Genomic DNA, 27,277 nt, shown 5'->3' with positions numbered 1-27,277 from the left:
ACCAGAGGCAGGAAGAACTCTCTATAGGAGCCAAGGCATCATCATCAATCTGCTATTTCTGATATTGGGAAAACTTGAACTGCTAAGCTGGGGCTGCAGTTCAGAGTGAGGTGGGGAGGAAGGAGGCAGGCAGCCCGGGCCAGGATTCTGGTTCCTTATAGTCCGGGGAAGCACAACATGAAAGGAGCCTGGGAAGAAAACAATGACTTAATGGTTGGTTCTGAAAACAAGGACTTGATCCAGGAATAATTTAAATCCTGGGGCTGGACAGAATCCAGGAAAGCTCACACATCTCCCTGGGCAAGGCTCAGAAACTACACTTTGCACCTGTGTGTCCTCAACCCTTCTAACAGAGACTCCTGCTCATTGTAATTTATGTTACAATCAAGAACTCTGATGCAAGAGTAAGGGAACTTAAAATGAGAAAGAAAACCGTGGTACAGAGAGGACAGTGTTCAAAGCCAATAAGGTGAAATCAGGGATGGCTAAAGGCTCTCGTGGAGACACAGCTCCTTTAAGTGGAGGGCAGAGTCATGAGATCAGAAATATGAGTGATCGAAAAGGTAGAGCCGGAAAGGTATTCAGCAAGAGAGAGAAGGCCCAGTTGCATCTTTCCTCCCCAAAGGAGCCAGAAGTGCATAGGTAATATGAGATTCGAACTAATCTCCATCATTAGTTTCTGCTTCTGAAGCATTTTGCAAATTGCAAGTAGACATTATGCAAAGAAAACTTTGTACAAATACATTTCGATCATACAGAATTCCATAGCTGGAAGATACACTAGTATAGGGCTGGGGAGTTGGGTAGGGTTGGTCAGTAATTATAAGACTAGTTTGTAAGTTCGTATCAGAACTTATTCTACAACCCACAATTAGTAGCCATTGTTTCAGTTTTAAAAATCTCACAGAGCACTGACAGTCAGTAAATTTACTTAATTTGATAAAAATGAAGAAACACCCCCTAGCCACTCCTCTAGAATTTAGAAAGTTTGTTTATTGTTTGAAAATACATGATGTGCCCTAGTCAGGTTACAAATATAATTCATCAATTTTTTCAAAACACTTATGTTCAAGTACAAAAATAAATAGGTTAAATAGCAAAAATAAATAAATACATTAACTAATAAATATATCTAACAGTAGAAAAGATGTCACCAAAATCTTATAAAACCATGGTCTAGATTAAGGTTAAGAACACATGAAAACAACCACAATAAAGGCACAAATATTAAATAAATAATATACGCAGTGACCAGCACTAAATGACATAACAAAGGGACAGTGGTTTGTGGTCACGCCTCCACAGGTACTAAGAACTGGGACTCGGCCAGGAATACTCTCAGCGGCATTGTCACTCTCCTTTTAGTCCGTCTCCTCCATCCATTGCAGGAGAATATCTAGCTCTCCCAAAGCTTTCACCACTGCTTCCTGAGGCTTGAGCTGAAAGACACACACTTAAGAGGTGAGTAAATCACAGAGAGCCAGCGTGTGCCCCAGGGTTAATCCTCTCCTTTCATTGGCAAATTCGTTGAGGATTGTAAACAGAGCCTTCTTTTCAGGATGGAAGAGCCTTGAAAGAAGTCCTGGAACCTCAAGATATCACGAGAGGAAGGAAAATCATTGAGTCCATCACCCTGGTCTTACATAGGGAAACTGAGGCCCAGGGTAGGTAGCAGAATTAGGACTACAACCCAAGCCTCTTGAATCACAAAGATCTAGATAATGAAGCTGTTTTTAAAGAAGTGTGTGTGTGTGTGTGTGTGTGTGTGTGTGTGTGTGTGTGTGTATGTAGGGGTTGCCTGCTAGGCATACTCGATTGAACAAATATTCATTGTGCTAAGCATTGGGCTGGCTAGGGATCCAAAGGTAAAAACGGTATAACCCTACCCACAGGGAATTCACAGTCCCACGAGCGAGACAGGCAGAAGCAGGTAATTAAAATGTAGTGTGGTGAATAAATGATGGAGCCACACAGGATGACAGGGGAGGCACCTAATTCAGAGAAGTAGCAGTACCTTCCCGGAGGTGATGGCTGGGCTGAGTCTTAAAAGATAAGTAGCAATTAGTCAGTGAGTTTACTCCAGGCCTTGCTGGCAGATGCACAAAGGCATTGAGGTGAGAAACAGCATGGCATGGGCATTGTGAAATTATGAGTGACTTTTTTCCCCTGTAGTATTTATTTTACTGTTGGACTACTACAGAAAAGCAATTTGGGAACTGTGTAGAACCCTGGAGCTGAAATGAACCCAACATACATACTTGACTTAAAAAAGAATTCAATGTTCAAAGCAGGAAAACCTGAAAAACTGCAGTAAGGAGTTAGCAAGAAAGAGAACAAAAAGTTAGACAAGCCTGCCAGCTTCTGCAAAGTACAAAGGACTATTTCTGAGAGTATGTGTAAGTGTGCGAGTATTGGAAACTATGACCTCTTGTATGTGCAGCTAAAGGAGCCACATGTCTCTGGAGCCCCTTGATGGAATCACAGCCATTCCCTCGTCATTCCCAGAGCATGTTTCTGACAGAGCACCCTGCTAGAGCCTGGATGGTGTCCCTTGGGGTAAAGGAGAGGGATAGTCCACATGACTTCAGAGAACTATTAACCTGAGGGCTACAGGATTTCTTCCAATATGAATACCCATCTCACCCACCTATGATCTCAGTTCTAAAAACACACTCATCCCAACCAAGTCCAAAATTGCATATACCTCTTCAAAGTGACTCAGAATTTGGCTGTATTTCTCCTTTGCTTCTTCTCCACAAGGGCATGTCATATGGGCATGCTGAAAGAATACCAAAGAATGATATATTTTATTAAATATTCTGATTTTCTGCCCTTGCCATTGACATGAAGTAGATGGGAATTCTATTTCATTCCTATAGAAATGTCTTTTCAGATCATTTGGGATCACTAACCTAATCATCCATAGAGAGGAAGCCACCTTTTTAGGCTCGAATACATAGTTTGTTGCTTCCTTTTAGAAACAGACAGCACTGAAAGAGTTTGTGATCATGCTATGCCATTTTGCCTGCACACTCCACCCAAGCTCTGGTCTAGCCCCATTCCAGAAAGCTCCCATGGGAAGTGAAAATTGGATTCCTAGGTTCAATTTAGGCCATATCTTGAGATTGAGTTCAATGGCTTGCCAATTGGCTTCCTAGTTGGCTTCCTGGACTCAGGGTACACTTTTTTGCCTACAGAAAAAGCTTAATTTCATGGATAAAAGATAGTTGTCATTAACATCAAATAGCTAGTATTTATAGTTCTTTAAACTTTTTGTATGGAACAGAATACCCAAAGTCAATAAAACTGAGTTCTTATTCCCTAGTTACATGGCTCAACACAGATTATAGAACTTTTGGACTCAGTCTCTCCATCCATTAAATGGGGGTAAGAAAGAGCTTGGTTGCTAAGTCATTGAAGCTATGAACTGAGATGGATCTTTTTACCCAAGACCCTTACTCACACAAAGTCGGAGGTCCTTCTTGATAGTAAGAAAAGAGTTGGCAAGACTGCTGATCTTCCGGAGGATATGGTGGTCAGGGGTCTGATAGTTTTTGAATACCGTGTCCAGGTAGAGTCTCAGTATATGGCGGAGGAGGCAGCATTGATCTGCAGGCTACAAAGAAGACTAGTATATTGGTGGGGGGACAGTGTTAAAGGAAAAGACCCAAGGTGATAGAGATGCCCCTGATTCATATTTCCTCCCAGAACTCCTATGCACCACACACATACCTTTGTGTCTTGCAAAGACTCGGTCTTCCTCAAGATTCTGACATCAATGATTTTATCTTTGGCTTGCTAAACAGAAAAAAGCAAGGCAAAAAAGGACAGGTCAGTAATGGCTGCCAGAGTCTTAGACATCTAGGCCTCTCATTCCCTCCCTACCACTGCCCAGAGTCTCTTTCCAAAACACTTTTAAATTATGAGCTACATATTTCTTGGCATCTTTCTGGTAAGGAGTCCCCAGCCTGCCTCTTTTTGTAATCACACTGCTGGAGGACAGAGAATGACAAGTAGAGAAGGGGAGAGGCAGCCACAAGGTTGTGGGGAGTGCCTTCCTCACGTACCACAGTGTCCCGTATCTCAGAAAATCCATTGTGCATTTCCTGAAGGTTAGTGATCACCACACAGCTTCCCAAATGGAGTGTCTTCAGCCCAGCAGAAGGTGTCCAGGAGAGATAAAACACAGCCACAAGAATGCAGAGGGGAAGACCAGAGCCTTTCATCTTGTGCCAGAATCTGGAGACCACAGGAGCTAGGAATCCAAAGGAAAGAGCATGACTTACTGATTTTTCCACCTCATGCCTTAAGAAGCCAGTCCAGTCACCAAGGACATGCCTCCTCCAGATGTCCTGTAGGGTAAAATTTAATAGCTTGATCTGGTTTTAGACAGTCTGGTGCATTCACCTAATTATAAGAACTGCTGATCCTCCTCAAAGAGTAACCTTCAAGTGCTTGCTCTGGGTCTGAGTGTGAGTCGATGTTATAGGTCCCAGCTCCTTTATTCTGTCCCCATCCCAGACCCATCATCATTGCCCAGCAGGTAAGGCCTAGAGCAGCAGGTACTTGAAGTAAGTAGATAAAGGATGACATCCCAGGGAAAATGTCAAAACTTGTTTTGCTGAATTGACGTATGCAGTCTTCCAGAAAGCCAAATAGCTCACTCTTCTGATCTTTTTAGACCCGCCCAGGATCTGGGGCAAAACAGAACTCACAGAAACTGTGAGCCACCCGAAGCGGTTGGGCAAAACTGTCTGGATTTTATGGCCACCCCCAGGTCAAAATTGCTTAGCTTTCTTTGGCATTTGTCTGAGATCAGATAAGTTATTTGGGGATGACAGATTTATTTCAGCCCCAAAGGCAAATAGAAAGTCAATGATTTCATAACAATTCTGCTGCCAGGGAAAGGCAAGGTGGGATGGGCGATCAGCCCAATTTCACCTAATACTACACCTCCTGTGATGTCTACACTCCACAGCACCCTCTGCAGGAAAACTGTAGTCAGGCATACCTGGGATGAATCCAGCAGTATGTTCTTTCCTGGCCCTATAACTCAAGCTGAAGGTCTAGTAAGTGATCCCAAAGAAAAAGAAGAAAGGCAGGAGGAAACTCACTTCTTCTTGGGATGAGGCTTGCTCCATAAAGTGGCTTTTTATAGTGTGTGCTGAATTTCAAGATAAAGTGATAATGGGCTAGGATTAAGATGGAGAGAGTGAAGCACTCACCTTGAGCACAATTTAAGGGGGCACCGAAAGTCTCAGTAATTAAGACCAATAATATTTTAATGTAATATCAAAATTATTGAAATAGTCCATAATAAACAAAATGTCAATATTTTAATAAAGACAGAAATTGACAGTGCCATGCAGAGCCGTATTGGACAAAAGGAGAAATGAGTATTCCTGTCTCCTTATATACGGTAAATGTTTTTATGTACTTTTAGTGATTAACTTTTCCCAGGAATATATGATGAAAATATTAGTGATGGGTCTTCACCAAGAAAATAAAATTATAATAAATTCTGTTGGGGCACAAAAAATATTTAAATTTATAATAATGTAAGTTGTAATACAGTTATTTTTCAATTTTTCAATATTTTTCAACTACTTTAATGTTTTGGAAAAATATCATACATAAAACACATAAAAATACATATGGGGTCTACAACTTCCTTTTTTTACTTTATACCAATTTTTTAATTAAAAATTATTGGAGTAACATTAGAAAAATCAAATAAGTTTCAACAGAAAGTCATATGTGTATTTCATTGTGCGTTCACCACCCAGGGTTAGGTTTCCTTCTGTCACCAAATATTTGACCTCTTTTATCCCTATCTACCTCCCTCCTCCCCCACTATAACTTTCTTTTTGCCTTAGGCTCCACTATAGCTGGGCACAGCATTGATCATCTGTACCACTTCCTGAATTTTTCCTATGTGCCAGGCAATGTGTTAGATATGTTTTATATTCATGTCCACCTGAGATACTGCCAAACATAGAATAAAGGAATAAACAAACAAACCCCAAAGTATCAGAGAGAACTCTGGGTTTGGAAACAAGAGAACTAGGACCAAATCACTGCTCTACAAGTTCCCATCAAGGTAGGTTGTCCCAGTTTGCCCAGAATTGACAGGATTCCTGAGACTGAGAACTTTCAGTTTTAAAACTGGAAAAGTTACAGGTAAACCTAGATGAAACAGTCACCCTGCATCTATCTGGCCTTAGACAAGTCAACTCACCTCTGAGTTTTGTTTTCTTGGCTCTAAAATGGTAATAATTAAACACTCCAGAAACGTGTTTTGACATGTAAATAAAATAATGCGTAATTTATACACCTAGCACATAGTGAATGATCAATTCATTTTAAATAGAGAATGATATTAGCTGCCTTGAACATAGTAGGTATATAGTAAATATATGATAAATTCCACAGTTTGATCAGCATGTATCGAGGACCCACTCTCTTAAATATAATGCTTGGTATTGAAATACAAAGATAAATGTGACAATTCCCTACCCTCTAAGACATTTTGTCCTAATGGAAGGGCATCCTTTAGATATGGCCCCGAACACACCTAGGTAAATGATTGGGAGAACTGAGCTGATCCCGAGAAGTGTGTAAACAGTGTAGATAGAGGGAGTTCTCTTACCTGAGCTCAGAAAGGGCTGTTGTTTCTGGTCTCCTAGGAGTCTGTTTCAAAGCTAAGAGGCTTCCAGTTATTTATATATGTGTCATACGAAGGAAGTGAGCTCCCATAGGTCAGGGCTGAAATTCCCTTGGAATTTCTCTATTGGCATTGCATTTCCTCCCATCTGAAGACAGTTTAATTGTAGGCTGGATTAATTACCTCAATACTTTGAGAAGTACTTCTTAGGAGGATACTGGTTATAGCTGTTGGGTAGAATATGTGGCTCTTTCTTTCTGGCTCCCTTCCAGGAGGAAGGTCAGTAGTAATTAAGACAGAAGGGGTCACCGAATTACAGAACTCGAAGAGAATTCCAGGAGGTGTTTTTGCCTTCTCCTGTAATCCCAATTTTCCTTAATCAGGCTTCTCCCCAATCCTAGACCCAGTGGGCTCATTCCTGCTGTTCCTTCCTTGTTTTTGCTATTCCCATCATTTTTTTTTCAACAATGACCATCTTTCGTTCCCTCCACTCGTCATTAAAGAGTGAGCTGCAATTCTTTATTCCTGCACTACTCCAGACCACATCAACTACTTCCTTCTCTGACTTCCAATAGTAGATTTTTCTTTGGTGAGAGTCTGATGTTGTCTTCTATTTCATGGTCCTTAGCCTTTTCTCCCTAATGACACTGAAAGACATTCTAAAATAAGGACTAATCAGTCTGTCAGGACTATACTTCCAGGCAAGATTAAATCAAAAACACTTGTGATGAATTACGTTTCATGCTTTGAAAACTATCAAGATGGTAGAGATTATAATATATGCCTTTTCAACTTTTTCCTACTCATAATATCTAAGACTCTGAAGTTCTATATTTGAGTCCCAGGATTCCATAGTTTACAAGATGACTTTGGCATAGTATTTCATCTGTCTGACTTTCAGTTTACTTATCTGTTAAATGAGGAATATTTTATATTTTATAAAATATTTTATAAAATTTCATACATGAGATAATGTATAAAATCATTTCCCAGTTGATTTGGTGTTATTTGATTCTTTGCTCTTCTACCTTTTGGATCAGAACACTCTTAACGTTTGTTAATATCTCCTAAATTTCCTCAAAAATGAAGACTGTAACTTTTCATCATAATGCTTATTACATGTTGAAAATATGTATGAATATCTAATCTAAATATCTCTTGAGTTCATGCCTGTTTTTCCATTATTGATGCTAAGTAAACAATTTCTCATGATCATCCATAACTGATTAAAGTAAAATTGAGAAACATAGTCTGACAAGAATACTTGAAATCAATACTTTTGATGCAGGACAGGGTAAATTTCCCTGAGTGGCGGGGAGACCAAGCCCTATACCAAGAGAATGTCCTTTGGCGGAGAGTGTAGAAAGAATTCGACACACACACCAAAGTTAGAGTCAAAGAAGAAAAGTTTATTAGAAAAGTGGTTACACTCTACAGAGTGTGGTCTCCTCTCAGAGTCAGAAGGCAGAGAGAGAGAGAGCGACAGTGAGAGAGAGTAAAAGCACTGAGAGGGACCCTGAGTGTTCAGGAAATTCAGTGTATATGCCATCCTTTAGTTCCCATTTCCTTTGATATGGACAAACAGTGAGGAAGGGGAAGAGTGTGTAGTGTGAAAAGGTAAGAATACTTAGTGTGAAAGGCCTGCTGGCAGTTCCCAGCCTTTAATCCTTAGTTTCCCCATGGTTTTAGCCAGAGGGAATGACTCTTGGTTCCTGTTTCCCCTTCACAGGTGTTGAGAATGGGTTGTTAGTCATCCATCAGAAATCTTCCTTTGTTCTGAAGCTGTTCTCCAAGGCCTACGTGCAGGGCTGATCAGCACATTCATTACAGTCTCTGAATGCAGCTTGGTAAGCATTTTTAATTCTCTTGCCTCTCCACTACATTACTTTCAGAAAATCTAAGTTGTTTGTACCTTTGCCAGTCAATTCCTTTTCTTAGCCAAGAAGAATCTAATTGCTTTGTTTCAAGTTACCTGGAAAGATTAAACTTAGTTATTCATATGCAATCCAAATTTTACTTGAATAATAAAATTTTTCTTTTTTCTATATCAAAATACTTTATTATTTTAAAATTTGTTGAATAGATCCCATTTCATTCTCTGTACTGATACTAATTCAGCTCACTTCTGCTACAAGTCTTTTCCTGCTTCACCCTAATCTCTCTCCGTCTGTCTCTGTCTGTCTGTTTCTGTCTGTCTGTCTGTCTGTCTATCTCTCTCTCTTTCTGCTTCTCTCTGTGTGTCTCTCTCTGTCTCTGTCTCTCTTGCTTTCTCTCTTCCTCCACTCCTACCTGTGGACCTCCACTTTACCTTGTATATACCTTTTTTGTACTTATCACAGTAAATTGCAATTTTTAGGTTATATATCTATTTCCCACTAGCCTGAGGGCTCCTTGTTTGTCTACATGGTTCCAACACCCAATAGCCCCTGGTAGGTGCTTAGTTAATACTTGATGACCATTGAATGAACATATTGATTTAAAATTGTTTCTTCTCTATGTTATATCCTAAAGCCGGAGGATCCAGGCTTGGCTAAACCTAAAAATGGAGACATACAAATCAATCAGTAATTATCAAACAGCATAAGATTATACTGAGATGTGAGGATGGGGAGATGAGAGTAAAGATAAGCTGGTTTGAGGTCAGAAGTAATAATTGTTCATGTTAATGAGAAAGGACATCACTTGTAAAATTCTTAATCTTTTAGCAGGAAATGGAATGGGACATCTCTTGCAGAGTTAATCTTTATAGTAAACCTAGTTAAGTTTTCTTCCCTCCTTCCCATGGAAAAAGGCCCTCTCCTTCAAATCCTCATAATTGCCTGGGCGACTCAGATTTTCTGGCTATTGATAAGGGTCATCGGCCCATTGTTAAGCAGAAATGGTGTTAGGTGAGACAGGACCCTTAGAGTCTGAGTGGGGAGGGAACTTTAGCCAAAGGTCCTTTTTTTACTCTTTAAGAAATATATTAATCAAGACTGTTTTCCTTTACTCACTTAATCAGAAAATCAATAATAGCAATTAATAGATATATGACTTAAGAAACAAGTTTGTATCTTCTTTTCTTTGTCTAGGGACTGAGGCAGCACTTCAGCAGGAAACCCAAGACCCCACTCTGAGGCAGAAAGGGAAAGAACTACATGAAACCACTGTAGGCAGGCACTGAGGCCATTCTCAGCAGGAAGCAGATACAGAAGAAGAGACTTCCCATCCTTCAACATCCATACTAATAATAAGGGAGTTCACTGCTCTTAGAAAAGAGCTAGGCAGGAAAGTTAGTTAGGGGTTTTTGGGTCTGCCTGCAAAGACACAGGTTATCCTATTCTAGAAGGCGTCCACCCTAATCCACCCACAATTAAGGCAAACCAGAAGGCATTTTTTTTAAATCACACAAAGAGACCCATAGGCAGAGATTTAGGTACCAGTTTAAGCCAGTCACTTGCACCTGCGCAGTGAAGACCCCAATGACCTTCAACTCACCTCAGCCTCATTATACCATCATTATATTATGACGCATACGCCTGGAAGTTCATTAATATCATTATAACAGACTGAATTCTGGGAACAAACATGCGCGGAAAGCAAAATGATGAATCACTGAGTCCTATCAATCTGAGTTGTCAATCAAGGAAGCCCACTCAAAGTAACCACCCACAGCAAAAAGGGATAAAAACCCCGAAGTCTTTGTTACCAAGCCCCTTTGAGCCACATTTCTCTTGCTCGGGCTCACTTCCATGTCTGGAAGTATACTTTCCCTTCTAATAAAACTTTTCGTTTCTACTGTATTTCGGTGTCTTGCTCAATTGTTTGTTCGAGACATCAAGAACCTGGACAACACACCAGAAAAGGATCCCCACTCTCCGGTAACAGTAAGATATTTAGACTTTATCCAAAAGCAAAAACTTAATGAAAGCTTTCAGCAAGAAGCAATGTGATTAGATAGGCACCCTAGAAAATCTATTTGAAGGAGTTAAGACTGGTAGTCCTAGAGAGAGATTTAATTACAGAGGACTTAAGAGAATTTAAGTACATTTTGAAAATATTTAGAGACTAAAAATGTAGGTTTGAGAGAGGAGGAATCAAGAATAGTAAAAATATAGATATAGGTTGAATGATATACAATTTCTATCTATAGGTCAATACTGGTCTGATATTGGCACTGTTGTATGGTTCAACCTAATAATTAGTATGATGATGATAATGTATAGAGTATCCTAAGCTTAGTGATGTTGAATCTACAATAAATGAAAGAAATCTCTTTCACTCTAGCACATTCCATCATCCCTCCCAAAAATCCTGAATCACTAGGATGAATTCATCCTATCGTAGGCAATATCCAGCTCCTTGAGAACCTGTCTCATAGGCGATAAACAGGGTGGGTGTAGTAAGGAATCTGTGAAGCAAACAATGAATTGTTGCAACCCATCCTCAAGTCCTAAAATCAGAAGGTTTTCAAACTTCTCAATACAATAAAATACATTGCTCTCTTCTTGGAAAATTAATTCTAATCATATCATATCTAAGAACATGTCAATTCAGCATTGCAAATAATTGCTAGAAATAATTGAAAATTATTGGCACACCTTCTGTAACATGACCTCCTCCCTCAAGTTGTCACATAAAGATAAAAGTAAAATAGGGTTTTATTGTGAGTCTCTGCTCTTCTCAAACCGGCCCCTGTCTGCTGGTATAATCCCAGAGTCTCTGGGGAAGACAGTGGCCTGCGGTGCATGTGTTCCACAATTTAATTTGCAGGGGAGCCCAGGACTCCTCTGCACAATATCTTCTCCAGTAAGGTTTGGAGAGTTCGTGGATCTTCTGGGTTAAGGAAGTCTATCCCAACGGCAAGAATTTTCTTACGTAATAATAGACTGTTACTCTCTGACCATTAGAGCTAAAAGTGATTTGAAGTACACCCATTCTGATGTCCTCATTTTACAAGTGAGGAAACTATGGTTTGCCAAGGTCACTCAGCTGGTAAAAGACCCAGATGTTCAAATCAGTCAAGTATCCATTCCATTAAGTGATACTCTTAACCCATTATGAAATAAGTATAGAGTTCTTTTCAAATGAGATCAAGAGAGAAGCTTTTTCTACCATAATTCTGGCAGAAGAACTGAATCTTCAAAGGAAAGAACATAGAGAGTGTTGACATTGAGGACCATAGGGAACTGAGAACCAGGAGGCCCTATTCTAATACTTTCTCACCACCATCTTTCAAGGTGACCTTGGGTGAACCAAGACTAGTCCTTACCCCTCTTATATCTTCACTGATTCATCAATAAAATGGAGGATAAAACCTACCTTGCCTGTCTGGCTCACTAAGTTGACAGGAGGATTTTACATATGTGCACAATTATGTAAACCTTTAAGCACAAAAGGTGATTTTTATTACTCCTTGTATCTGATAGAATAGATTTTAAAAACCATTCCTTCTGTAAACATTTACTAAATGCCTTTTATATGCAGGACACTGTGCCGGATGCTGTGAGGATAAGCAATGTCTCAGTCAGGTCTCTGGCCCCTGGTTGCTTATAGTCTCACTGGGGAAATAAGGCGTGTACTTGCAGAATCACAAAGAAAGTCAGTACTACAGAGACAGCAGAAAATACGTGCTGAGGAGGAGGAGTACAGAGGAGGGAGGACTCACACAGAGTAGAGTTTGAGTTGAGCCTTGAAGGATGGAGAGAACTTAAATGATCAAAGATGCTGGAGAGAGGTAAGGAGGAAAAGTAGGGTCTGACAAAGACATGCAGGACAGAGGTAACCAGAGCAACAAAACTCACAATGTATTTGAAGACAAGCAAATGGACTAGTTTGGCTGGAGCTGCCTTTCATGTAGAGGAAGAGAGGAAGATCAAGTTGGAAACACGGTTTTATCATTAAGGACCAAGAATAGAATGCCAAGGAATGTGAATTTGGACTCAGAATCTAGAAACCTATGTTCTAGCTCTAGGCTGACCTTCAGCCCACTGTGTGGTTTCAAAAAATCACTTCCCTTCCCTAGGCCTCAGTTTCCACATCTGAGAATTGTGGGGAAATAGATTAAATTATTTAAGTACTTTTCAGCTCGGCCTTTTGATTCTGTGATTCTTTGTTTTCCTTCTAAGGCAATAGGGAGCCGTGAAGTATACCACAGTGGAGGAGAGACGTGGTCATAGCTGTGCAGTAACCATGAGATCTTCAAGGGCAGCTCAAAGCTTGGCACATTGTTAGTGCTCAAATCGAATAGATGGGGGGATGGTGACGTGGCTGTGGTAGAGAAACAGGGGTACATTTCATGAGCGCATGAAGCTAACTTTAGGAAGTTGAGTTTCAAAACTGGAAGCCAGAAGTAATCAGTGTCAGGTAACTATAAAGGTAAGCTGGGCAGGGAGAGAAAAGAATCCTTTCTTATGAAATAAACTCAGCTTCCTAACCAAGTCATTTTGGGGCAGGAAACAGTTTTCTAGAAACCAAGAAGAAAACCCAGCCACTCCTTTTTTCCCATGGCAAGTCCTAGGTTTGCAGCTCAGGGTTTTTCCTGTCTATGAAGACATCACAGTTGCTGACATCTGGGCTTCCTGCCCAGTTGCATCACTTTGCAGGGAAACATAGGCATCCGGGTTTTGCTCTCTGATGGCCAGGTAGAGGCCTTACCACTCCCAGGCCTGCAGTGCTGGAAGCTTTGTCGTGCCTTGCAGCCCCTGCTACCTCCCTGCAGGGTGGAGATGGGCGGAACAGCTGACTCTCATATATGTGTATTTTCAGTTCCTTGTCCTCAAAGTGACATCATTTCCCTTTCCTGTGTTTTTCCATCATGCTCTGTTTAACTAGCCCAACTTGCTATCGTTCTTTCTCCTGAGAATTTATCTGACATAGCAGGGTTCTCAAAGCTGGCTAATTCTTCCTGCTACCTGCCTACAAAGTAGAAGAGACTGGGAAAGCCTCTCCTGGAAGTGAAGTCTATGAACAAAAATTCAAACATATCCTTGAATTAACAATTTCCTCACCTAGGAGAATAGCAATATACTCAATTCTTTTATTTTTTTTTAATTTTTAATTTTTCAAATACACTTGGCATATAATACTATATTAATTTCAGGCATACAATATGGTGATTAGATAATTATATAACTTACAAAGTGATCACCCTTAGTATCCATCTGACACCATACATAGTTATTACAATATTATTGACTATATTCCTTAGGCTATACTTTAAATCACCACGACTAGTTTGTAACTACCAATTTGTACTTCTTAATCCCTTCCCTTCTGTCTTTTCATCCACCCACCCTCAACCCTCCCATCTGGCAACCATCAAAATGTTCTCTGTATCTATGTGTTTGTTTCTGTTTTATTCATTTATTTTGTTCTTTAGATTCCACATGTAAGTGAAATCATATGACATTTGTCTTTCTCTATGTGACTTACTCTACTTAGCACAATAACTAGGTCCATCCATGTTGTTGCAGATGGCAAGATTTCATTCTTTTTTATGGCTGAGTAATATTCCATTGTATATATGTACCACCTCTTCTACATCTATTCATCCATTAATGGAAACCCAGGTTACCTTCATATCTTGGCTATTGTAAATAATGCTGTGATGAACACGTGAATTCACAAGTCCCTTCGAAGTGATGTTTTGGGTTTCTTTTGATAAATACTCAGAAGTGGAATTAATTACTGGGTCCTTCTTTGTCTCTTGTTATAGTGTTTGTTTTAAAGTCTATTTTGTCTGGTATTAGTATTGTTACCCCAACTTTTTTGTGTCCATTTTTATGAAATATCTTTTTTCATTCCTTACTTTCAGTCTGTGTGTATCTTTCAATCTAAAGTGAGCCTCTTGTAGGCAACATATGTAAGGGTCTTGTTTTCTTTACCTTTATCTTTTGATTGGAGCATTTAACCTATTTCCCATTCAGAAAAAAAAGTGCAGCTCGCTTAACAATACTCAGAGAAATGCTACGTTTTCTAGGATTCGACATTTTTAGTAATCAAGAATTGCTATATTTTGTAAAAGGAAATGCTACAACTAAAACCAGAATGCTATAAATAGAATGATGTTTGTTTTCAAAAACTGTTGTTACACTAGAGTGATGTAAAAATAATTTTAAAAAAAAGTGAGATATTTTGAAACAAACTTTGGGGGTAATGTCAGGACTATAATCTGTGAGTTATTTCAAAGTAAATGCTGCAGCTGCAAGCACTGCTGGCAAGTCAAGGCAAACCGAAAATGGGTTCATCCACTTACATTTAAAGTAATCATTGAAAGATATGTGGTTATTATTTTAATATTCATATTTTTATCTTTTTTCTTCTTTTTAAAGATAAATCTCTCCAACTTTTTTTGTTGTTGTTGTAATATTGGTTTGGCATTGATGAACTAAAGAACTTTACTCTTTTCTTGTCTGGAAAGCTTTTTATCTATTCTTTGATTCTAAATGATAGCTCTGCTAGGTAGAGTAATCTTTGTTGTGGAAACTTGCTTTTTATCACTTTGAATATTTCATGCCAGTCCTTTCTGGCGTTCAAAGTTTCTGTTGAGAAATCAGCTGATAGTCTTGTGGGAGCTCCCTTGGTTGCAGGTAACTAATTGCTTTTCTCTTGCTGCTTTTAAGATTCTCTGTTTGTCTTTGACTTTTGGCATTTTAATTCTGATGTGTTTTGCTGTGGGCCTCTATAGGTTCACCTTATTTGGGATTCTCTGAACTTCCTGGGGTTATATGTATATTTCTTTCTCTAGGTTAGGGAAGTTTTCTGTCCTTATTTCTCCAAATACTTTTTTAATTCCTCGTTTAATTCCTCTCTTCTCCTTCTGGTATCCCTGTAACGCAAAAGTTGTTACCCTTGGTGTTGTCTCAGAGGCCTCTTAAAATATCCTCATTTTTTGTACTTTTTTGTTGTTGTTGCTCTTCTGATTGGGTGTTTTCTGCTACCTTATCTTCTAAATCACTGCTTTGGTCCTCTGCTTCATCTAATGTACTGTTGATTCCTCCTAAGGTATTCATTGTTTCAGTTACTGTATTCTTCATTGCTTTTTATATTTTTATCTCCATTTTTATGTTTTCTATTTCTTTGTTAAAGTTCTCACTGATTTCATCTACTCTTCCCTTAAGTTCACTGAGCATCTTTACAACCAATGTTTTGAACTCTGCATATAGTAGATTGCTTATCTCCATTTTGTTTAATTCTTTTTCTGGAGCTTTGTTCTGTTCTTTTATTTGTAACATGTTTCTTTGTTTTCCCATTTTGTTTATATGCATTACATAGGGCTGCTATGTCTCCTAGTCTTAGTAGAGAGGCTTTATGTAGTAAGGTGTTCTGTAGGGCCCAGTGGCACTGTCTTCCCTGGTCATCAGGTGTATCCTTTGGATGGGTTGTATGTGACCTCCTGTTATAGTTGAGCTTTCGTTGGTATTTGCACATAAGTGGGAGGGATTAACCTTCAGGCTGATTTGTTGTGAGGACTGGCCAGTGAGGGGCTGACCTTATGGAGCAGACTCACTTTAGCAGGACCCTGGTCCTTACTCAGTCCACCCTTTGGGTGTGTTATTCTTGTATAAAGCCCTAGTTGGTGCTCTAGCTCAGCCCAAGGCTGGCCACCACATGTGGTGGTCCAGGGGCCTCCTTGGAGAGGCCCCACCACAAGCCAAATTCAGCAGCAGCCTGTGACAATTCCAGGGCCACCCGGCATGAGCCACCAAGCAACTGCTTATAGGTGCCACTTGCACTTAGCTTAGAATAGCTTAGAGAGGCCAAGCCATGAACAAAGGCCAGCTGCCACTAGCATGAAAGGTTCAGGACACGCTGAGGCCAGACCTTGCTTCTTTAGGTTTTACAAACCTTTGAGACATTTTAGAAAATTCCACAGCATGTGCCAAAACAGGCCAATAGTCTGGAAAAGTTTCCAGAAGCAACTTGAGTGGGATCACAAGTTGGGGGAGTAGGGTCTCAGGTAATAACCTGACTGAAGTAAATGGTATAAGCCAGGTTGTTGGAGACTCAGATATGATGGTTGCCTGTTCCTGCATGCCAGAAGGGGCAAGGGTCCACAAAGAAATAATGGATTCTACCAGCACTCTGCCTGGAAGAAAGATGCCCCTTCAGCCCTCTACCCAAAACCAGACAATTCAGTTTCTCCCTGTATGTCCCTGGCACCCTTCAAACTGTTACCCCAGCACTGGAGCTCAGAGCAATTGAGTCCCTCAGAGAGTAAGTCCATGCACAAGCCTTTTAAGAGGAATTCCAGCCACCTTCTGTCTCGCTCAGCCACAATCTCTGATTGTTTTCACAGCCAGAATTGTGGGTACCTCTCTTCCCAGCACCAGAACCCTGGGTTGGGGATCCTGATGCAGGACTTGGACCTCTTGTTATTCTATGGGGACCTCCATAGCTGAAATATTCATCTTGATTTTTAACCACCAGTCAAACCTATTCCATGTCTCCACCCCTCCTACCAGTCTCAAGACGATCTCTTTTATACGTCCTTAGTTGTAGAACTTCTGTTCAGCTAGACTTCATGTGATTCTCGATGATGATTTTTCTGTAGTTTAGTTGTAATTTTGATGTGTTCATGAGAGGCAGTAAGCACAGTTTCTACCTACTCTGCCATCTTGACTGGAAATCTCAATCCTTTCCTTTTAATTTCACAAATTAGCATGGAGACTCTCTGTGTGCAGGCACCGAGTTGAATGACCCAAGGAAGAGTACCAAAGTGGAAAAGACATGGTCTTTGGGGACCTCAAGCACCATAGGTAAACAGACCCTCTAATGTAGGAATTTTTAACCTGGAAGAGGGTGGATAAGGAAATAAAAATCCTTTTCCTTTTTTTTTTTTTTTACTAACCTCTAATCAAAATTTATCATTTTCTTCAATTATGATAGGGAACAAATACAAACCACAATAGTATTAGCAGTTTCTGTGACTTTGTCACTGATAGAAATCAAATATTTTATATCACATTACAGTTGTTGCAAACACCTCAAAATACCTTAATACTCATCACTACTTAGAAATGTCAGTTGTTTGTAGGTCTGCTACTAAATCCCATTAATTAATGTATTAATAAAGAATCAGTTAGTGTTATACTACCTTTTGTTATTTCCATATTTTGATAGTTATATTTTAATGAAATTGGTTTATTTTATAATTTTATGTATTTTATTTTATGCATTTAGAAACATTATCCTGAGTAGGGTCCATAGACCTTGCTGGTGTGCCAAAGGGGTCCATAGCACACAAGAGGTTAAGATTCCTGGCTCTAATGGCAGGCACAAACGCCCATGGGTCTGACACCATATCTTTCCAATTGTGACAAAAGGTCTAAGGAGAATGAAGTTATTTATGAAAGTGATGGGAGAGATTGTTATCAGGACTTTCTTAGAAAATTTAGAGTTTATATTCATCATAGGCATGGGGGGCTGGGGTGCTGAGATAACTTCTGAAGGACAAGAAAGATATCTGGATTGCTTTCTTGGAGAAAGTTTCATCTGAGTAAGGCTTTGAAGAATTAATGGTTTTATGAGCTTTGGGGATGGAGAGACTATGTCAGGAGCAGAAGAACCCTTGCTCCTTATAGCAGAAGGAGCTAGAACAAAATTCCTGAGACCAGAGAGCATTTCTGAACCTGAGGGATGGTTTCCTTATCTATGAGTATTAGATGGGGGCAGGGATGAAGAAGGTTGAAAAGGGTCAGTGCAGTGAACTGTGAACATCAATCTGAGGAAGCTGCACTCTGAGACTTTGTATTACTAAGAACCAATGACTGTTTTCCTTCAGTAACTTGCTCAGGATCTAGGTCAACTTTTCATACGTCACAGGAGCTCAACAGACATGCTTAAGGATGTATTTCTCAAAATTCAAAGCACTTTTTCATGTACTGTTTCCCTGAAGAGACTCCTATTAAACATCACTTCTACCCACACAGACATAATGCCATTGCCACAACACAACCACCCAGAGGTTGCCACAGAGGGACGTTGTCTGCATTCTGCTTCAGGGACATCTCATCTAAAGTTGTACTTTGCTCTTCTTGGAATAGGCGTGGGGGATGTTTTGGAAGTGTTGAGGAAGAGTAGGTGAAATTGGTATTTCTTGCGTTCTTTCTTCCCATGCACACGACTGCTGGATCACATTGTACCCAATGTGGGCCCAGGTCAGCAAGATCCCCAAAGGGCTTTTAGCTCAGGAGAGGGGAGGGAGACACTGATCTTTATGCTGTGGAGTTAAGGACTATAAGACAACAACTGGAAACCAAATCAAAACCAAAGCCAGAGGGGCCAGACAGAAGAGACACTATTTCTCACTATGGGCTAGAAACAGAGACAGCAGCACAAGTGGTAGAGGGTGCCAGTGGAGGATAAGAGGAAGCCCAAGAGATTCCTAAAGCCAAAAGACAAAGCCACAAGCTTCCTTAAAGAGGGAATGCCTTTGCTTCATTCATTTATTTATTCATCCATTAATTCATTCAAGGAATATTTATTTGCTGAGTGCAGACATTTACACAGTAGCCGTCCCTAAGGAGCTTGATCTGAAAAGAAGAGATGGATGCCAAGATATTTCTGACTTGTCGAGAACTGGAAAACTACTCTGGTCCCAGGGAGCTCCAATGGATGTGGAGGTGAAGAGGAAGTTGCAGAAGGAAGACCGCTTTCTGCCCTGGGAGTGAGGTGAAGGTTCTGGGAAGTTAAATCTAGGCTGGAGTAGAGATAGGACCACAATAGAATGCAACTACAGGCTTTTCTGTTGTTTGTAGCACCTGCTGTATATCAGTCACTAAGTACTTTATAAAATATTAACTCGTTCAATCCTTGGGCAACCATATAAAATAGATTTGATTATTCTCCTCATTTTCCAAATAAGGAAACTAAGGCATAGAGTCTTCACTGAGCGTCTACGAAAGTGACCAGACAGAGGCATCCAAACCAGGGGAATGCTGAGTCACACTTATCTCCCGGAATGAAAGCTGGATTCTGACCCTCTCCTGACCCCAACTACCTAGATCAAGTGTAGTGCCTATGCAAAAGAGTCCTCTTTGCAACACTTTACTGCCAGTGATTTCATGCAGACGTCTGAGACTGGGGTAGTTGAATGTCTTTCAGTAACAGAACTGGAAGAATGGATTATCTCTAGAACACACTAGAGCTCATAACAACTTTTTAAGAATTCATCATTCTTCAAACCCTTTGGCCAATTGTCACTAAGTACTTCATAAAATATTATGACCCCTGACCCCTCAACCTCCAGGAACAGTCAGTCTGCTTCTGCCACTCACATCTAGACATTCGTTCACAGCTGTGTGAGGGATATCAAGTGATTAGTGTGTGCCAGGGATTGGTAGGAATGAGTGAAGCAGAGTTTTGAGAGTCAAGGGAAGAGTTCTACTGGGATAAGTCTGTGACAGAGGAAGAGCAGATCACAGGTGAGCCTCCCAGAGGGATGTGTGAATAGTGGGGAAAATTGGGAAGGTTGCCCAGAGCCTGGCTGACAACACAGAAACTGCAAGCACCATATCAGGGACTCAACTGAGGGCCTCCTAGAGATGCAGACCTAGAGGAAAGCACCGTTGGCCTGGGCTACTGCCCTTTGCTTTGTTTCACTCACTAGTTTAAAAAATGTATAAGAGTAAGACTTTCTCAAAACAACAGTGTTTTATGAGGCATCAGATTAGAAAAGTTGAGAGTCATCAAATAGCAGCAACCATCTATTTCAATGAGCACCAACCATATATCTACTATAAATGGTATCTCGAATCGTCCTAACAATTTTGTGAAGCAATTGTCTCCCGCATCTGTACAGATGAGGACGCTGAGGCTCAGATTAAGTAAATTAACACAACTTCTGGGCAAGTGCTAAAAGACAGCCACCCTAGGTATGTGCGGCTCAGCAATTTGCTCTAGAAGAAGGAAGGAGAACAGACTGTCCTCTAGGAGGAACCCAAACACCATTGGGGCAGGAACATCATGTAATGCGTTCAGAAGCCAACTTCTGTTTCTTTGCTTTGTGTTGGTTCTTAAATTCCTGTGTAATTTCACAGGCTTGTTGCTAGTAAGTCCAGACCCCTTTCTGCTCACCTGGATTTAATTGTCTGCATTGCTGATTTCCTGGGTTATGTAGCCTAGGCCAGAGCAAAGTGAACTCTCCCAGCAGCAAGGGAAGAGACCGCTGGAGCCAGGAAGATTGGACCTGGCCTCACTTTTAAGTTCTGCGATCCCTTATCCATGTGACCTTGGGCAAGTCCCCCCACCTCCCTGAGCCTCAGATGCCTTGCTGATCAAATGGAGATAATACCTCGATCTCCCCCTCTTTTGGCCTCTGAGGCTTGAGTGAGATCATTTACATAAAAGTGCCTGGCACAGTCCTGCACAAGCTATGGGTTCCCTCTTCTTGCACTCTTCTAGCTTCTGTGCACCCTTTTCCCACGTTCTTCTAGCAGTTGAAGATGAGTGCTAGATTTCTCAAAGGGGCCTGCAAGGGGCTGATGGAAGACTGAGAAGGTATGGTTTGGGAGAAAATTTTAAACTTGGCTCCTTTGCAGCTATTTATTAAGTATCAGTTCTGTGAAAACAAAACAAGAAAACAACACCAACAAAAACAAAAACAAAAACAAAAGCACAACTCTAGGAACTACAAAAGAGGTAAGAAAGAGAAAAACCCCTTTTCCTTAAATATTTCCTCTTCCTCCTCCTCTTCTACTGCTACATCTACAACCATTGATATAGCAATATGTCTTTCATGCAAGTATAGCTCATTATGCCAGTAAGCCTCCTCTTCCAGCCTCCCATCATGCATGCAAGATGTGCAGGCAACATTCCATCATGATTGAGGTCTCAGGCTTTGGAATAGGACACTTTGAGTTTGGAAGTGTTAAAAGATAAACTAAGGCATATAAAAAACTTTATGAGTTTATTTGCGCAAAAATCAATTCGAATCAAGCAATTCCAAACCAGAAGGGATTAGGAGTGCTCCACTAAAGGAGCCAGGAGAAAGACGATCTCGAGAAGGTGCAGAAGCAATGAAAGGATATCATTTGGTTGGCTATAGCTTAAAGCCTAGCTGGTTGTTTGGGATTGGTTGTCCTTAGTGTTTTAATTTCATTACTCGAGGCATTTCCAAGCTTAGATTTTGGTTTGCTTACATAGGTTGTCATGGCATTAGTCTCACTGCAGTCTAATGATGTCCTTGTTTAATTAATTTAATCCCAATTCCACAACCAGGGCTGCATGACGCTAGGTGTGTCATTGAAATTTGCTAAGCTTTAGACTTCTTCATCTGTATAATTGGGTTGGTCAGTAGCCTTTACTTCAGAGCATTATGGTGAGGAGTAAAGGAGAAGGGAGAAGCTTTCATGTCAGTGCCTGGCACATAATGAGCGCTCAGCATGCATACATTGTCATCGACATTATGGATCATTCTGGAACCAGGTTCCCTGAATCAGAAGCCCCTGACTATGCTGTTTATGAGCTGTGTGACTTCAGGTAGGTTACTTAACCTCTCTGTGGCCCCAGGGTTTGATTATCTTATTGCCAGCATTCACTGAGGTGGCCTTTTTTACTTTATTTTACTGTCAGTACTTCTATAAAATTGTCGTGAGATTTAAGTGAAATATGTATATTCACATCATAATATATTATGCATAGTTCTTAGACTATTGTCCAGCACATAGAAAGCACTACATAAAGGTTTGCTATTATTATCGTTTAATTTTATCGAGATAATTTTTTTCGAGAAATGTGATTTAACACCTACTAAGTGCCAGACAGTGAGGAAACCAAACTATTCTCATCTTGATGGAGTTTACAGCATGTGGAAACAGAGAATAAACAAAATAGGATGCTGGGGAAGCAGGCAAGAGGTATAAGATGTGCTGAAGGTAGGAGTGCAGATTTTATATTTAAACAGGATTTCTTTTGAGTAAGGCCTGAAGGAGATGGACGTGTCTGGGGGAGGCACACCCCAAGGCAGTCATAACAGACAGTAATGCGATGACAACCCTGGTTCTATGTCATCCAGCTGGCTCAGGATGGATGTCCATCCAAGGTCATGTTGGAAAAGTTAAGTCCTCTGAATAGCCTATTGTTGGGAGCTGCGCCCTTGGTCTCTCAAGCCCTCAGGCTGTGAGAACCAAACCCATGATAAACAAGTCTTTCCGAGAAGCTGGCTGACCACCAAAGGTGCTGATAGTCTCCTGCTCTCCCCGCCACCTCGTACTTCCCCCTGTCCTTACCGCTCCTCACACCACCAGCTGAAGACCAATCATATTGCAACAGGTACCCTTTGCCTGCCCCCCTTTGTTCTTGCCGTATAAATATGTTTGTTATCCGAAAATAAAATTTGAGGCTTGATCAGAACACTGTCTTGCCTCCGCTCCTTTTTCTCCGCCCGTTTTTCCTTACAGGCTGGGTCTCCCTCGCCCCCACCAAATAACAAGTCCCGCGGGTCGGGACAGCCTCTCAATCCCATTTAAGCATAACGCTGGAGGATTTTTTAAAGCCTCGTCCCCCGCTGGGGTTACCAGCTGTGGGGTGGGGGTGCATGGGGGCGCCTTCTCCTTACCTGATGTTCACAATGGCACTTTCAGGCTGGTGTCATATCGCCTTTTTACAGAAGACACTGAGACTTAGAGATATAAGTAATTTGTTCAAAGCCACATAAGATTGGAACAAGGTCTGCCTGACTTCAGAGGTCCTACTCTGTCTACTAAAACACACTCTGAACTCTCTTGCTCAGGTAGGAATACAGGAAGGGTACTTCAGCCCGCCAGCCACAGTATAAATATTGACTCAGGATAGTGCTTATAAAGTGTTTATTTCAGCACCTGGCGCACAGCAGAGGCTGTGTCAGTTATTGTTGTCCTTAGCCATCTGAGGAGTGTCCATCCAGAATTTGTGCCCATTTTGGCATCTCTCCATTCTACCCAGGATACCCCGTGTCTGGGGCTGTACCCATTCAGCTTTGCCACCATGACAACCATCCCTCTGTTAGAAACACCCTTCTCTAGCCCCACATGTATACCCATGGAAGATGAATTTAGGGTCAGAGAAGGTGTATGTAGGGTGGGAGCAGTAAGAAATAAATGACAGAAAGAGATAAAGACAGAGAACGTCAGAGAGAGAGAAAAGGCAGAGATACAGAGAAAGGGGAGAGCAGAAGTGAGATGACGTCAAGGAGCTGGTGGTCAGAAGCCCTCTGTCCCTCTTCCTGATCATTACATAAAGGACAGGGTGCTGGAGGGAGACCTTAAAGACCCAGTTCAAAACCCTTCTTTGCATTATCTTGCTTTGGGACTCTGAATAAATTCTTATCTCTCTCTAGACCTCAGTTTCCCCATCTATTTTAATGTTCTTTAGGGCTCTTTTGTTTCTAATAGTCAATGTTTAGGACTCCCTGACTAACCCTCCTTGAATCAGAAGACACTTCCACTCATTGGAAAAACAGAGTTTATTCAGAAAAATCAGTACAATATGCACTACAGGATATTGCTCAGCTCACATCATAAACATAAGATAAACAAATTCACAATAAATTAGGGGGAAGCCAAACCTTTTCTCCAGGATGGCCCACAGGCCCTTTCGATGGACATATTTTATTATAAATACGACAGTAGACTATTAAGTTTCTTTCAGGTAGGATCAGACAGCCTGGGCCAACCCGGTTGGACTTTTAGCTACAAAGTGAGATCTGCTCAAATGTAGATTTTTCCCTACAATGCCTCAGCTTCAGAGGAAAGAATTTCAAATCAGCAGAGAGATGTCCTCAAAAAGACCCTTATTTGCATGAAAATGGGCCTTCCCCATCACCTTCCTCTTCAAAGTGGGCTGTCTCCTACTGGAAATCTCAGTGCTGTTCACCCCTAGGTAATCAGATTCGTTGTCATCAGGCAGTGGAAGTTCCTTGATGATTCTTGTGAATCCAAGCCAGAAAGATATCCAGCTCTCCCAGAGACTTGAGGGCAGCAGACTGGACTTCCAGCTGAAACCAGGGAAATTATCATAAGAAACCGTTTTTCTAGATTGCATAATCATTTTTAAATCACTTTCCCCATGTTCCTGTCCCCATGAGGTGTTCTTTTTATTCATTGATTATATTTGCAGAGTGTACAGACCCAAAATTATTTTTTCAATGGGCAGCCCAAATTGTTTTTCACAAACGAGTAGTTAAATCATGTCAGCCACGTATAAACTAAATTTTAAATTCTTCATTTTTTTGCTCTCTGTTTTTCTTCTTGTTTTTCACAGAAAACAAAACAAAACAAAACAAAACAAAACCAAAAAAAAAAAAAAAACATAACCTTGCATTCCTGGAAAGTTCTTCTGCTTATTCTCCTTTTCACAGTAGCTTTAACAGGGGTCCCCCAACTCCTAGGCTGCAGACCAGTACCAGCATAGCCAGTTAGGAACCGGGCCACACAGCAGATGAGTGGCAGGCAAGGCCAGCGAGGGAAGCTTCATCTGTATTTACAGCCGCTCCCCAGCACTAGCATCATCGCCTCAGCTCCATCTCAGATCATCAGGCATTAGATTCTCATAGAAGCACCAGTCTTTGGTGCCAAAAAGGTTGGAGACCACTGCTTTAGAAGGTTTTGATCCCAGGGTAGGGAGAGAGTGTTGTCCCTATTTGACATATTAAAATATCAAAACCCCTAAAGATCAGTGTCCTACCCAGTATCACACAGCTGGTTGGCAACAGGGCTGGAATTAGAATCCAAGTCTCCTGCCTTACTCCACCTTTTCCTCAGAAGAGTAGAGGAGATGATAAGATTCAAAAGTCCTGTGGAACCAGACGGCAGAGGATCAAGTCCCACCTTCACAACTTAGTTGCAGTATGAACTTAGTTAAATTACTTAACCAGTTTGTCAAATGCAGATAATGACTCATAGCAGTGTTGTGAGGAATAAATGTGTTAATACATCTAGTGCACTTAGAACAATACCTGACTCTAGTAAGAACAATATGACTCTTGGCCATTGTTTTAACAATATCCTGTAGAACCTCTCCACAAAGAAGCAGAGTTTTGAACAGACTCTATTCTATTCAAAGCATTGGCATCATTTAGGAGTGTGGTCTAAATGAAGAATCACAGGCTTCATTCAGACCTACTGACCCAGAATATGCATTTTAACAAAAATCTCCATACAATGCATATAAAAAGCACTGCTTCTACCTCCGCCTGTGTATGAGATGTGCACCTATGTCTACATGAGGAGCATGCTCTTCTGAACCACATAGAATGTTCATGACAATTACAGGCCACAGTGACATCTGGCAGATAACACATTTCTTGCATGACCACTTCTGAGTCACTGGGGATCTTTGCTCCCACTGTATTACCCCCATCTGAAACAGTATGTGCTTTCCCTCAGAATTTAACACAGGTTAGGTCTAATATGTGAGGGCATAAGAAAATGGTGGAGGAATGATGGGGAAGAGGAACCCAGGAAGTCAGTAAATGAGGTAAAACCAACACACTCTTCGCAGACACAAGGAATTGGGAAGGTCTACAATAAATACCTGTTGAGTAAATGAGTGAATTCGAGTGGCAAGGAGGCAGAAAGGCTGGCATATTCTCAATCAAGCTCTTACTTGCCATTTCCACCCTCCCCATCTTTTTCCCTGCCCTTACCTGATTATAGTTGTCATGGATGATTCTGGTTGCATTGGTGGCTTCCTGCCCGCAATGACACAGTCTCTGCTCCTGCTGTGATAAAGTGAATGCAGCACCGATCAGCAGGACCTTTCCACCCTGGCCAGCACTTTCAAGTACTTCTCTGCACTGAGAGGTAAAGTAACTTACTACAAAGTCACACAGGAAATCACTGGCGGAGATGGGGCTAGAGCCCAGGATTTCATTGGCTTGTTTGAGTTTGGTTTTATTTCTGATGTTTGATTTTAATAGATAACAATGAATTCATAGGCTATCCTTAGGGATAGGCTATACCAGGGAACCACCCAGAAGTTAATTGGTATGGAAACCCCAAAGAGCCAGAAACAAAAAAAACCCAGAGGTGTGCCTATGATAAACCTGTAATCTTTGGCATGCCCCTCTCACTCAGCAGCCCTGGGATCATGTAAGGAGTACTTTGACTAAATGGTCACCCCAGGAGAATTTATCCATGAGGAAACCTGGGTCTCGTGAGGTGTTGGTAGAGAGGAAGCCCTGGGCAGGGAAAGATCACAGGAAGAGGTTCTTGACAGTTCTCCTTGTGGACAAGAAGGGCACGGAATTTCCTTTGACTCCAGGAATGATTTCAGAAGGCCAACTGGGGCCACCATATCCTGGGCTCTCCCTGGGGCAGACGGAGAACAGATGCTGGGAGTTTCAATATGGTGACTCACACATTGCTGCAGAGCCTTCTGCATGTAGAGGAAAGAGTTGGCAATGCTGCTGATTTTTCTCAAGATTTGGGGGTTCAGCTCCTGATGGTCCTTGAATACCCTGTCCATGTAAAACGCCAGAAGGTTCTTGGTCATGCAGCATACACCTAAGGGCTACAGACACAAATTAGAGAAAGACCCAAGACTCTTTTCTCTTATCGTCTTAGAGACCAAAGCAGCCTATTTGCATAGAAGCAGCAAGAAGCGAGATAACTAAAAGTTACTTTTAAAATTCATATTGGTCCCAGAGTATTT

At 41.0% G+C, this 27,277-nt stretch overlaps 2 protein-coding genes across 6 annotated transcripts in view; both read right to left on the bottom strand.

The window, feature by feature from the left end:
• Nucleotides 1-1,349: 1,349 nt before the first annotated feature.
• IL20 (interleukin 20) lies at nucleotides 1,350-6,677 on the bottom strand. The gene is made up of 6 exons (XM_016129235.2): nucleotides 6,650-6,677; nucleotides 4,068-4,255; nucleotides 3,733-3,798; nucleotides 3,464-3,616; nucleotides 2,705-2,779; nucleotides 1,350-1,439 (listed from the first exon to the last, which is right to left on the bottom strand). Exons 2-6 carry the CDS (start codon nucleotides 4,224-4,226, stop codon nucleotides 1,362-1,364), a joined length of 531 nt encoding a protein of 176 aa, XP_015984721.1. The 5' UTR covers nucleotides 4,227-4,255; nucleotides 6,650-6,677; the 3' UTR covers nucleotides 1,350-1,361.
• Nucleotides 6,678-24,138: 17,461 nt separating this feature from the next.
• The window catches only part of IL19 (interleukin 19), a 64,676-nt gene continuing 61,537 nt past the window's right edge, over nucleotides 24,139-27,277 (bottom strand). For 4 of the 5 annotated variants that reach the window (XM_016129277.2, XM_016129278.2, XM_036234450.1 and 1 more), the window contains 3 exons: nucleotides 26,984-27,136; nucleotides 26,271-26,345; nucleotides 24,139-24,620 (listed from right to left, as the gene is read on the bottom strand). In XM_016129277.2, the coding sequence (XP_015984763.1) occupies nucleotides 24,525-24,620; nucleotides 26,271-26,345; nucleotides 26,984-27,136 (324 nt within the window). In that variant the 3' untranslated portion in view covers nucleotides 24,139-24,524. The remainder of the gene's footprint in view (nucleotides 24,621-26,270; nucleotides 26,346-26,983; nucleotides 27,137-27,277) is intronic. The other variant, XM_036234451.1, reaches the window with a different exon arrangement.

The sequence above is a fragment of the Rousettus aegyptiacus genome, unplaced genomic scaffold (assembly GCF_014176215.1).
Source record: "Rousettus aegyptiacus isolate mRouAeg1 unplaced genomic scaffold, mRouAeg1.p scaffold_m13_p_17, whole genome shotgun sequence".
Lineage (NCBI taxonomy): Eukaryota > Metazoa > Chordata > Mammalia > Chiroptera > Pteropodidae > Rousettus > Rousettus aegyptiacus.
Note: the sequence above shows the minus strand (reverse complement) of the source record. Positions and strands in the feature narration are given on the sequence as shown.